This window comes from Equus caballus, chromosome 7, assembly GCF_041296265.1.
Source record: "Equus caballus isolate H_3958 breed thoroughbred chromosome 7, TB-T2T, whole genome shotgun sequence".
Lineage (NCBI taxonomy): Eukaryota > Metazoa > Chordata > Mammalia > Perissodactyla > Equidae > Equus > Equus caballus.
In genome coordinates, this window is record NC_091690.1 from 84,606,413 (window position 1) to 84,620,256 (window position 13,844).

General features: G+C 36.8%; 2 protein-coding genes across 62 annotated transcripts in view; one reads left to right on the plus strand and one right to left on the minus strand.

The window, feature by feature from the left end:
• Positions 1-1,862, plus strand: part of ARNTL (aryl hydrocarbon receptor nuclear translocator like) — a 103,518-nt gene extending 101,656 nt beyond the window's left edge. For all 51 annotated transcript variants that reach the window (XR_011440273.1, XR_011440274.1, XR_011440276.1 and 48 more), the window contains 2 exons: positions 345-447; positions 1,193-1,862. Coding sequence is in view for 47 of the 51 variants with exons in the window: in XM_070272033.1 (XP_070128134.1) it covers positions 345-447; positions 1,193-1,353 (264 nt within the window). In the remaining 4 variants the exon portion in view is untranslated. The remainder of the gene's footprint in view (positions 1-344; positions 448-1,192) is intronic.
• A 791-nt stretch (positions 1,863-2,653) lies between these two features.
• Positions 2,654-13,844, minus strand: part of BTBD10 (BTB domain containing 10) — a 71,055-nt gene continuing 59,864 nt past the window's right edge. For all 11 annotated transcript variants that reach the window (XM_005612187.4, XM_014741700.3, XM_070273399.1 and 8 more), the window contains 3 exons: positions 7,947-8,144; positions 5,292-5,402; positions 2,654-3,778 (listed from right to left, as the gene is read on the minus strand). In XM_005612187.4, the coding sequence (XP_005612244.1) occupies positions 3,468-3,778; positions 5,292-5,402; positions 7,947-8,144 (620 nt within the window). In that variant the 3' untranslated portion in view covers positions 2,654-3,467. The remainder of the gene's footprint in view (positions 3,779-5,291; positions 5,403-7,946; positions 8,145-13,844) is intronic.

The following is a 13,844-nucleotide window of genomic DNA, read 5'->3' on the forward strand; positions in this document are numbered from 1 at the left end:
GACCTGCCCAGGTGGGCTCACTGAAGTTTAGTCCTTGGCCTTAAAGAAACATGTGAGCAGCACAAACCAAGGCAACTGAATGCTCTAGGGGTTTTATTCAGCCTTTAAATTGCCTGTGTGGGCTGAATCAAATGCAGAGAAAAGAACAGTTTTGGGGAGAGGTTTTTTTTCCCTTCCTGTGACCATTCCTAACAGTTTCTTGTTTGTAATCACGCAAGAAGAAACTGGAGCCATTTGAAGCTTTTTTCCCCCACCTTCCTCTTCAATATGCTTTATTTTCTTGGTGACATTGCATATGCTGATTGAAACCGTTGGTGATGTGAAAACTTCGCTTTTGTTTGTAGATTTTAAATGGAGGGACTCCAGACATTCCTTCCAGTGGCTTACCACCAGGGCAGGCTCAGGAGAACCCAGGCTATCCATATTCTGATAGTTCTTCTATTCTTGGTAAGTGGCATTATTATTCATTGCCATTGCAGTAAGTGTGCAAAACATCTGGCATAAAGTCAGTTTTAAGAACTGAATGTACAAAATAAGCTGGTTTTAGATAAATTTGATAATAAAATAAAGGTTTAAAATTTGTCCACTTCACTGTTGAGTTTAATGGTTGAGTTCGGGGCGAGGTCGGGGTGGGGGGTCCGAGTTTGTCCCTGAACTCAAGAAGAGACTACAGCAGCCTAGACACAGGCTTTCTCCCACCATGTGGGACATAATCTCTTCAGAGGGAGAGGTGATGAAGGTTCAGAGATAAAGCCTAAAAGGGTGATCAATAAGCATTTCAGAGGGTATTAAAAGTCATTAAGTGATGAAGAGTTTGCTTCTCCCATCCCACTCATCTTTTTCTCTACTTGTCTTTCTAGATCTTTTTTTCCTATTTTTACCTTCCTATTTGTCTTTCCTTCTGTAACTTCCTCCTTGTAACTGGTTATATGAGAATATTAAAATGAGGTCAATTCAAATGCTTTTAATCTTTATTGAATTTTAAGCACTTTGTTTCTAAAAAGTTGGTTCTTCCCTCTGAAAACGCCAAAGTTAAAAAAAAAATGGCAATGCAGCCCAAAAAGCAGCCTCTCTTGCTCTTCTCACCCTACTGTTAAGTATAACGTTCTTATTAAAAGTGTGCTTAGGAATTGCTTACTACAGTTAAACATGCTTTGGTATTATCACTGACCAGTCTTTATCTCTTCCATAGGTGAGAACCCTCACATAGGCATAGACATGATAGACAACGATCAAGGCTCAAGTAGTCCCAGTAATGATGAAGCAGCAATGGCTGTCATAATGAGCCTCTTGGAAGCAGATGCTGGGCTGGGTGGCCCTGTTGACTTTAGCGACTTGCCATGGCCGCTGTAAACACTACATGTTGCTTTAGCAACAGCTACAGTATCAAAGTGCATTACTGGTGGAGTTTTACAGTCTGTGAAGCTTACTGGATAAGGAGAGAACAGCTTTTATGTACTGTCTTCATAAAAGCCATCTCAGAGCCATTGATACAAGTCAATCTTACTATGTGTAACTTCAGACAAAGTGGAACTAAGCCTGCTCCAGTGTTTCCTCATCATTGATTATTGGGCTAGCTGTGGATAGCTTGCATTAATTGTATATTTTGGATTCTGTTTGTGTTGAATTTTTTAATCATTGTGCACAGAAGCATCATTGGTAGCTTTTATATGCAAATGGTCATTTCAGATGTATGGTGTTTTTACACTACAAAGAAGTCCCCCATGTGGATATTTCTTATACTAATTGTATCATAAAGCCGTTTATTCTTCCTTGTAAGAATCCTTTACTATAAATATGGGTTAAAGTATAATGTATTAGACAGTTAAAATATTTTTAATAAATGTTTCCCTTGTTCTATATATACTGTTCACATTTCAAATAATTAGGAAAACATCCTACATGCTGCAGAGCTGGATCATCAATCTCCCACAGTGGGTGTTTAGGGATGAGCCATGCCAGTGACATTTACAGTGCCTTTCTGGTCTTCCTAACGGTTCTGGGACTTACAGAATTTCCCCTTGTTACCAGCTTAGCTGTACTGTTAAGACAGTTACTCTCTAAATTGTTGCAGTTTTAATTTATGTGAGAACAAAGATGCTACTGCTTAAACACATTTCAAATCCTATGAAATTACAAATTCAAGATTAGATGTAAAAAACTGGCTTCTCTTCTACAACTCCTCTGTACTACTACTCACAGTTGTATGGCGTCAAACATTAAGTGACCCCAGACCCAAAGCATCTAAATACTTCTGATTCCTTTTTGAATTGGGCCACAGAATATTTTTAAAAAAGAGCATTTGCATGAATAGTTTGCTAAGCAGAGCAACACAGTATAATGAAGAAAGCACTGAACTAATGCTAGAAATTGGCTCGGAAACTTAAGCTTACTATATGACCGAGTAAAGGAATTTCACTTTTCGTAGCAGACTGGACTAGAAAATGTTCTCTTTTCAGCTCTAACATTGTTTTGGATTTATAGTATATTTTATAATTAGTAGGAAACCTAGTGCCTCAACACACATATACTGAATTGGAGTTCCTTGAGCTACTATTTGGTTTCTAGTTATATTGACACTAACAAGACAGGAAATCTGCTAATTATGAAACTAAAAATCTGGTCAAGGTGGTTATAAAGTTGATCAGAAACATTAAAACAATGGAATTTTATTTTGATGAAAAACTCGAGTTTACAATCATTTAGTAAATGAAGAGCAAACACTTCATTTTCCTATCCCATAACTCTTAAGAAAAAAATCATTAGTAAATAAATATCTGTGAACAGATTAAGGGTAAGGCAGACTGGATAATAAACCCCTCCGATGCTCACACTCCCTGCAGGTGACTCACTCTAAAAGGGTGACAGTGGCGCTGGAGATAACAGATAAAATAGGGGTTTTGAATCTCATTCTAATCGTTCAAATAAACCCAATGATAAATACTCATTTTTTGCTCATCATGGGCAGCAAACTATACACATTTTACTGAAGGAATACTTTGATAGAAGCACTTAATTTAAGTTATTTTGTGCATCACACAACTATAAAAATGGCTTGAACAGTTCCATTTAACCACCATTTATAAAGTGCAACTATATAATATTCTGCATTTTATCTGGGGCGTGACAAATATCAATCCCGACTGAAAGTACCCCAGCTGCCAATTTCCACCACTTCTGAAAAGATCTAGATATGTGAAAAAGGACTGTCCCCCATACAAAGAACCAATTTCACAAACCTACTGGTAAACAAATACATTTATATAACTGGAACCTCAGGATGCTAGAGTTGTACTCATTTAAAAAACCATTCAGCTACCTTTGGTCTTTAAAAAAGCCTACACTGCAATATCCTAAACATTGTTATGTGCATCTCACAATGAAGAGAGTGGCTTTGCAGTGCAGAATGAGGAGAGTGCAACGTCACTGTGAAGAGTAGCATGCTATGGTTTCAAGGAACATCAGCATCACAGCATTGGATTCTGTGCATCAGGATCGAGGTCATTGTTGCCAGAAGGGGGATGGATAGGGAGAATATCCAGCTCATCTACTTGCGGAGTTGGGTGCATGACTACCAGCTGGTCCTGGGGAATGTCTGCGGCAGCTGCTGCAAGGTTGGTGATAGATTTACTCTTTACACACTGAAAGTCTACATGCCGACTCTTTCCTTCTTCCTTCTCCCAGGACATTCGAATAAAGGGTCTTTGGACATAGTTATAAATCACTTCTGGGCGGCCCCCAGGCCTTTTCTTTACTTTTTCTTTGTAGGTAGGATAACCTGGAGGAGAGAAAGATTTTAAAAACTGAGGATACACATGCACTCATGTGCACACACACAGTCCCCCACACTTCTCACTCAATTTAGCCTTAAGAATGCTTTTCTGCTGTAGCTCCTGAACAAAGAAAACTAAGGAGGGAAACCAATATTCCACCCCCTTAATCATCAGTTCAACAGCCAGAAACTGATTCCTACTTACGTAATTCACAAAACCTTCCACTATCCACTCAGCTACTCAATACACCAACCCCAGCATTCTTTAAGTAAGAGCATGGAGGGGATGGGTCCCAAAGAAAATGGTATGTAATCTAGTGCATCTTGGGCTCTGGCTAGGTATCCTTAACATCGCTGAACCCTTCTCTTCAGAGGACTACCTGGCTTCTAGGCTTGCAATTTACTGCCACATTAGCTGCCTACTTTCCTTAAACCTAAGTCTCAGCTTCATATCGCTCTGGGTTTTTTCTTTCCTTTTCTTGTTGAATGATAAAGAGCTATAGAGCTCTCCAGCTTCACTGGGTCTAGGTGGTACTTCTGCACCTAGGTCAGAAAAGCCAATATGTTAAGCCCCTATATCATTTTAATGTTACTACTCCCAACAACCAAGCAGTTCATTCAGATTGGCAATTCCAAAGCAGCATTCCTTGATTAATATACCTTCCTTCTCTGGATCATAGTCATTGAAAAGTAACAACCAGTAAGGACAATCCTAGTTTTGGAAAAATTTCAGTCATTTACCAGTAAGGCAATTTATCCAGACATAATCTCCTTAAACACAATCTCCTTAGAAACCATTACAAGTCCCTTCCCTCCTTCCTACCAGCAAGAATTGCTAGTTTAGACCACAGATTGGCAAACATTTTCTGTAAAAGGCCAGAGAGAAAATATTTCAGGCTTGTGGGCCATGTGGTTTCTATCACAACTACTCAACTATGCCATTGCAAAGTGAAATCAGCTGCAGACAATACATATACGTATATGAATCAGCATGTTAGTATTCCGATAAAACTTTATTTATAAAAAATAAGCAATAGGCTGGATTTGGCCCACGGGCCATAGTTAGATTCAGAAAAAATAGGCCTCACATAGTAGGGACTCAATTAATGATTACTGCATAAGGGGATGTATGTAGGCATCATTGCTAGCTAGTATATTTAGCCACGTGTGGAGTATGTGTGTATGTGGTTGAGGTGAGATAGTCATGGGGCAAGCAGGGGTAAAAACCTTCTAAAGACCTTCTGCAAAATGTCTCTTCATTTCACACTTCCAGTCAATTCCCATGTGAAGAGCAGCACTAGATCAGAAAGGTCTCCATCTTTATTCCCTTGGCCTTGATTCCTCTTGGACTATTAGAAAGTCTTTAAAATTCCCATCTCATCATATTCTACACAGAATCACCACTCTAACACAAGTGTAATCATATTACATCCTTAGAATATAGTAGTCAACTATATTCTAAATGGGATCCAAATTTTTAGCCTTGTTTTTTCAAAAGAAAATAATGAAAATGTCTTACCTTCTATTCCCAATCTAATCTTCTTAAGACCCCGCTCCTTCAAAACTGATTTGGCCACATCTCTGTTTTCAATGTACTTGAAAAATCTATATAATTTTGTGCTATAAATAACTGAAAACAAAAAGACAAAAATATTTTCTTATTAACATCAAAGTACTTGGAGATGAAAAATTTGTCTTCATCATCAAAGGGGCCTGACAACCCTAAAAGCCCAAATAATGGATGCAGTGATGCCAAAGGATAACTAGCCAACACGACAGGACAATTCAGTACAGTTAATGTATAAGCGAATGTCTACTTAAGTTGAAATAAAAGCTTTAATAACCAACCATGGAACCCAATCCATAGGAAGAATCTCCTTCTGAAAGATATATCATACACAACTTACTGACAAAGGATCTGCCCCAATTTCTTCAAATAAGAGAACTGAAAGAGGATATCAATAGCACATCATTATCAAGCAGGCAAAGTAGAGAACTTTGCTATAATGCCTACAAGGCCTCGCCTGAAAGGGAAAAAACTGCCTGGACAGACAGAGTACAAAATGGACACATGTTACATTTCATGGATTGAGCAACTATTAATAATTCCCCCAAAAGGCAAAGACCCTCCCCACAAACTGTTTTCCATTCAGGCGAACAGCCCCATTTAATACTGATGTTAAAAATGGCAGATTCGAGCATGTTCTGCCTAGGTTAGTCTGTTTAGAGCAAACTGGCTTTGCAAAGGACAGACATTCCACTGACAACACGTTGAGTCTTCCAAATGTGCTGAGAACTTCAGGGAGTTAGACTGATGGGCCTTCCTCGCCTTCTCTCTTTCAGGTGGAGTTATCTCCCTTAAAAGGTGAACTGCAAAGGTTTTTTCAAAAAAAGAAAAACACACTCACAAACCAAACATGCTGGTTTAAGAGCCAATAAAAGGAAAATACGTATACAGATGCTACTAATGGGGTAAATTTGTGATTATTACTACATCCGTAAGATTACTGATATTTTAAGATAAAGACTTTTTTGACATCTCAGAATGGATACTGTTATAATGTCACATTTAGGAAAATCAGGCTGAAGAGGCTATCTCTGTCTCCTCAAATGAATCTTTAGGTTGAAATACCTTGGCACAAAATAAAACATATTTAGACTAAATTAAGTAAAAATGTTTTCAGTCCTTTTAAGCTTCAAAGCTTAAGATAAAAAACAAGAAAACAAACCAAAAAACACTGAAATGGAAAGCTCAATAATTGAAAAGGAAAAGCCAGGGAAAGCCTTTATCACTGGAGTGTCATTTCTGTGTTCTATGGTGGCCTCTACTCTCCTGGAGTCAAACCTTTTGAAAACTAAAATACATATTATAAGTTTATTCATTCCTCCTTCTTAATACAAAATAATTTAGTATATTTCTTTTGATTTTTGGTAACCTTTCGTTTTTCCTGTGTTTCGTTCAAGTTTTTATTCCACATATTATTAGAGAAAACCATTGTCAGCGAAGAGCCTAGGAATGAGGAAACAGCAATAGAAATGTCTGTTACCACAACTGTCCACAAAAGAATCACAACACTCATTTAAGTGCATCATGCAAAGAAAACATGTCACTGTAAATTCTGAAAAGTGCTACCAAAACTTGTGTAAAAATAATCTTTGGAAAATCTTCAGAAGTCAAAAAGAATACCACTTGGAGTCTGTTTTGTTTTGTTTTTAGAAAAGGGTAAGTAAAATGAAAAAATCAGAGGTTAAAGGGTTTTTGGTACTTTCTATATTTCTGTACTTTTTACATAAACCCTAATCCTTACCAAGTCAATACAGACTGGAGTACATACAGAACAAGATGTTGGGCTATTTTACCTAGATCCTCAAATCATTCTTCCTCAAATCATTCTTTTAACTCTATCTTCTTCTCAATCTATGAAATCAAAAATACTATATTGGGTTCATCAAGAAAAACAATATAAGATAAATTTTCTAACAAAAAAATCAAAAGGCTCTAATCAGAAAAAGCTTGGAAGTGCAGTAAGAAAAGTTTGGTCGTTGCTGTTCAAGATACATTGTTTTGGTCAGAAATAATCTAACTACAGTTCCACAAGGCTTTCTGAAGGGTCACTGGATCCTCCAGGAACACATATGATATTAAAAAAGGAACATCGTAGAACTTAAAGTCACCTTCAAAAACAATTAGTTGAAGCCTCTCATTTTATATAGAAATAAAAATTCATCTAAAAAAAACCCAGCTTATTTTTTATAATCTACTATTCTAGGATCTACTTCTCTAGAATGCTTCTAAATGCAAGAAAAAAAATCCATCAATATCCAGATACTCGACAAAGAGCAACCCATTTCTGTGCATGACAAGGGTGAGCATACTTTTTCTGTAAAGGGCCAGAGAGTAAATACTTTGGGCTTTGCGAGCCATGCGGTCTCCATTGCAACTACTCAATTCTGCCACTGTAGCACAAAAGCAGCCATAGACAATACGTAAAACTTTATTTATAAAAACAGGCAATAGGCTAGATTTGGCCCACCAGCCATAGTTTGCTGACTCCTGGTGTAGTTAGGAGTTCAATGTACTTTCTTTATAAAAACTGTCCTTAGATTAGCGTTATATAAGAGATAAAGAGAAAACGTGTGATGATTAAGAGAGAAAACATGCCACAATACATACTTTGTGAATACTCTTCTCCCATCTGTGGTGGATACTCTTCATCCCAATCAACCACATCATCGTCCGTAAGCACCACTATGTGGCATTCTCGTTCCCCACTCTGAGCACTAGCTACCATGAGAGGCAGGATCATTTCTTCCAGATAAAATTCAAACTGTCTACGAGCACCATCATTTGATAACTCATGCATTAGTGCACCTGAAACAAAATCCACAAAAATATCCTGATTTTTGAAGTGACTGATGAGTAAAAGATGAACAGAAGCAACACACAAACAAAACATCTAAGATTAGTTCAGCATCTACTTTGGCACCCTACAGACAACACAGTGGTTATTCTTTAGTTGACAAAACTTCTCCTGGGAAGAGTTCTTATAGAACTGTAGAATTTTACAGCAAGAAGGGCCAATTAAAGGGATCCAACACAAGCCCCTTCATTTTACACATCATGAAGTATTTGCCTAAGGTTACAAAACTAATTTGCAAAATCAGAATTAAATCCTGACCCTGCATCCATAGCCCAAGGTTTTCCTTTTTTTTTTTTTTTAACTATATCATGTCACCTTCCATCAATATATGCAATTATATCTTAACGTATACCTTAAATAAATTTTTCAAATTATCCATATAACTAAAATAGCTCCCATATTCCATCTCCCACATATTTTCTTTATCAGAAAATTATTCACAAACAGCATTAACATTTCAGTGTACGAAGAGGAGTGAGATGAGAAGGGTCAACTGACATTGGGATAAGGAAGACAAAAGGCAAGCAAAATACAGCATGGTAGACATTACATGGCAGATCTCACCCTAGAATTGAGAAGGGTGAAAGATACACTGCACTTCACCCTCCTTAAGCAAAGACATAATGAACAACTTCAACTTCCCAAATACCAGCCACAAACTCACCTGCACTGCCCTGATCTTTTATTTCTATTTTAATGGCAATGTCTTACTATTACCTAAGGCTCTACTATCTCAAGAACTACTGGGAGGGTTAGAGAAGGATACTAGAACTCAAATCTATAGTCTCCCAAGGGAGAGTGTTTTTCCCCCTACAACATGTTGTCTAATTATATAATAACTACTAATAATAACTAATAAATGATTAAATAATTAACAATCTATATTATTTAGCCATGTTTCTCTCTAGGCTGGCTACTTCCAATTATGATTTTTTAAAAATTCCCTTTATAGCCAAACTCCTAGGTGTACCAACACATTGTCTTTGCCCTAACTTCTGAACCAGTTCCAATCTGGCTTCTGTACTCACTACTCCTCAAAACTGCTCTCACTATTTTAGATTATTAAAGACAATGGACATCTTTGATCCCAATCTTACTTGACCTCTCAGTTCAATCTCTTACAGGGACCACTCCTCCTTCTTCAAACACTCTCATCCCTAAGAATCTCTGATACCGTTATCCCTGGTTTTCTTTCTCTTCTCTGGCTGTTTTTCTTCAGTCACGTTTGCCAACTCTTTCTCCTCGAGCTGTTCATTAAATATTGATATTTATCAGGACAATTTTAAGTTCTTTCCTCTCTCACCTTATGTTGACAATTCCCAAATTTATTCTACTAATTCTGCCTTCTATATTCTAGATGCATTATATTCAACTCCCGTCTGGCAATTTCCACTTGGGTGCCACCTCACTGGCACCCCTAACTCAATATATCCAAAATTGAACTTAATCATCTCTGCCTCTACAGTGTTTTCCAAATCAGTAAGTGGCATCACCATCCACTCAAGTTGTCAGAATCATCACAGAAGAGTGCTAGGTATATGACAGGCACTTAAATATTTGTAGAATGAATGAATGAATCCTTGATTCCTCTTTCATCTCTTGATTCAATCATTCCCCAAGCCCTATCAAATCCACCTATTAAGTGGTGGTTAATCTTGAATTGTATCATTTCCCTCTCCGGAAGATGCTATTTTGCAAAGACAGTTGCAAAATCTCTTATGCCACATGCTTTTCTGCAATGTGACCCTGACATCTCCTCCCAAGAGGTGGAATCTAATTTTCCTCCCCTTTAATCTAGGCTGGTCATAGTGACTTGCTTATAACCAGGGAAGCATGGCAGAGGCGACAGTCCATGACTTGTAGTTTTGTCTTGGTCTCTCGTTCTCCAAATGCTTCCTCTCTGAACCCAAGCCTCTGAACCCTCTGAGAAACCCAAGCCACAAGAAGAGGCCACATATAGGCACTCTGTTTGACACTCCTAGCTGAACCCAGCCTTTGAGTCATGCCCAGTCATCATAGACAGCAGACACGTGAGTGAGGAAAGCTCTAGCCTTTTGAGTCACCTCAGCCCTTTGATTCTTCACAAGACGAGGCCTCAGACATTGTGAAGCCACCTCTGTCGTACCCTGTCTGAATTCTTGACCCAGAGAACAAAAATGGTTATATTTTATGCTACTAAGTTTGGAATGGTTTGTTATATAGCATTAGTTAATCAGAATACATTCTACCCCCATTGCCCCCACCAAAGACCAAGTCATCACTAACTCTCACCCAAACTACTGTAAAACCCTCTAATTACATCCCCTCAACATTTGCTGTGTCCCTCTGTAATTCATTTTCCCTACGGCAGCCATATCTAATTACACCTACCTTCTAGTTTAAAACTTATATGGCTTGTACTACCCTTAGAATAAAAGTCCCAAATCCTCAACTTGGTCCATAAAGCCCTGTTACGTGAAAAAGAGAGTAATATATCAGTGTGCATAGACCTTTAAAAAAATTTTTTTCTTTAAATACTATTCATATATTGGTGTCTCCCACATATAAGTATATAAGTCCTCTAGCCACTCTTCCCTTCTTTCAGTTCCCTAAGCATGTCATATTCCTTCCAACTTAAGAGCCTGCGCAAATACCATTTCTGCTGCCTGGTATAGTCAGCTTCTTTCCCTCTTTGCTCTCAGCTTTAATGTCACTAACTCAGATAACGATTCTCCACAGCCCCTTTTACCATACATGTCTCGTAGCATCTCATTTCTACACTGTATTTTTCATAGCTTTTCATTACTTGTTGAATGCCTGTCTTCCCCACTAGACTGTAAACTCCATAAAGGCAGGGACAATGTCTGTCTTATTCATCACTACATGTACTATATGCATGGAACTCATGAAAAGCCTGATTAAGAAGGGGAAAAAAAGAAATTACAAGTTAAAGAGTAAACTAGAAATGCATAGCTGGTACTTAGGAATTAGACACAAAGAGTTGGAAATCCACAGTGTATAGGTATATTTGAAGCCACAGTGATTAGATTCTGTGAGAAAGAAGGCAGCTAAAGACAGAAAGTAGAGAATGACCACATTCAGAGGATAAAGGATCAGGGAGCAAGTGAGAGAATGAGAAGCAGAAGACCTAAAAGAAGCATGTCAAAGAACAAAAGGAAGAGAGAGTCAAGAAAAAATGGGTGACTTAACAGAGAAACTTAAAGGAAATGCCTTTAAAGACAAGGATGCCAGAAGTACCACTAAATTTAACATTACTCAAAATATTCTAGCCAATTCAATAAGACAAAAACGATATTAAAAAGTGTTATTTATAACAAGGTCAATTATCTACCAAGAATATATGAGAACCAACTGATAAACCATGAAAAATAAACAGAATTCTGTTAGATGGCTACACACAAATAAACAAAATTGAATAATTTTCTTATATGTTAGCAGTTAGAAAAGTCCAAACACAACTAGAACGAAAATACAAAATATCAAAGAATAAACTTAACAAGACCAGAGCAAAAATTTAAAAAGACATAAAACTGAATAAACAGAAAGACATAGTAGTTGGAACACAAGCCAGTATAGTAAATATGTTTATTTTTCTAAAAAATTAAGTTCAAAGAATGCCAATGAAAAGCTCAACATTTTTTAAATGATAATTTTTTGAATGTCCATAGGTCCATTTGAATAGCCATAGGTCAGATGTGAGTATATTTGAACCTGAGTATTACTCCATATAAAGAGAAAAAGACTAAAGATACTACAGAAGACAACAACAAGTAGAATAGGGTCCTAAAAAATGCATGAGGGGATAAAATAATTTATTCATCCAACAAATGTTTATTGAGTCCTTACTACATGCCAGGCACTATGTACAGAGTTGAAAAGATATGGTCCCTGTCCTCAAGTTCAAACTGGTTTAATGCTACAAACTAAAAAATAGAGCAAGATCAAGAGCAAGAGTGAGAAAACATGAGTGTCTCTGTCGTTTCAGTGTGTCTATGTTTCAATGACTCCATAGGCAGGCTCTGCCTCTGATCTCCCTCTCTCAATAGGCTTAGACATAACTTCAGTTTTTTTATTTTTGATTATAATCCCATTGTCTCCTACATGGGTGGTGCCTTACTTCCTTGGCCTTCTGAATTGGTGCTTTATTCAAAGTTTAAATTTCATTTTCCATATCACTTTCACCCAAGGGCACTGTATTTTCATTTCTTTTAGCCCTAGGCCTTCATTCCTGAGTTCTGCCCTGGTTCTCAAAACCTCTTCTGGATTAGGCTGCTTACCTGGGAAGAGAATGTGGACACTGAAGAAATTTATAGCCTAGCTGGGGAACTAGAATTTACCATAGATTTCCTTCACTATATGGTAAGTTCTATGACAGAAGATTGAGAAGTCAGTTCCTCCCTGTACTAATCTTCTTGCCTCTGAACATACCATTCCTTCTGCCTGGAATGCACTTCCTCTTCCCTTTCCCCTAGAAAGCTTCCTCAAGACCCCACACCTGAGTTAGACACAGTTCCTATATGGTCATTTAGCACCTTATTCCTCCACTAACACCATAATATAATGAACTTGTCTGTCTTCCCCAGTATACTGCAAGCATGACAGCAGAGATCTTATCTTTTTTTGTTGCCTTTTATATATCTAATATTTGGTATAAAGTGAGTGTTCAATAGAAATGCAGAAAATGACTGCTATTACTATGTAACCATTAAACAAGTTGTTATTAAAGGATACGTACTAATATAGTTATTCACAATATATTTCCATGTGGAGATATTATAAAACAGCATTACAATATGATCCTTTAATATTTTTTATTTTAATTTACCTTTACTTCCTAATTTTGCTACCTTTTTTCTTTAAAGCAAACCCTTACTTAACACTATGTGTCAAGCACTATTCATTTAATCTTCACAACAACCCTATGAAATAAGTATTATTGTCTCCATTTTAAGTATGAGTGAACTAAGAAACAAGGTTTTAAGTAAGTTAGCCAAGAAACCCAGGACTCTCCATTCAACAAACATTTGGTGCTCGTACCATTTCTTTTTAAGTTAAGAGAGAAACTTAGATATTTTAGTGTAAAGTGCCATTCCAATATTCAGTAAAGGTACATATTTTCAGGAAAAAAATCATTTTTGGACTCAAGTCTACCTTACAGTATCCTTTTATATTTTTACAGACCATTTCTATCTCTTCAAATTCTATATAGTTTGTTTTAATAAAGTCTATGAGAATCTCTAAATTTTTAGTAACATATATTACAAGTGACCCAGAAACAATTACAACTATTATTTAAAAGCCAAAGTCTAGGAAAACCATACTACACATATTTTACATAAAGACTCTTACCTTTAATTCCATAACAAATAAATGATACTTGACAGTGATGAAAGGTAAACTATGTCCAAAGGATTACAGAAATAAAATCCACAACATCTGTAAAAAGTTCTAGTGTTTTTTTATCTGACAGTTACCAAAATTCAACATCTAATTTTTTGAGGTTAAATTAAAATGATCCCATGAATAAAAAAAATAAAACTTGAAGTCAAGGATCTATAATTAGAATAATTAATATTCACGTTCAATAATTAATGTTCAACCAAAAACAGTTTTTTAAGATGTGAAAAAAACAGCAACTTTGTTCAAGTTTA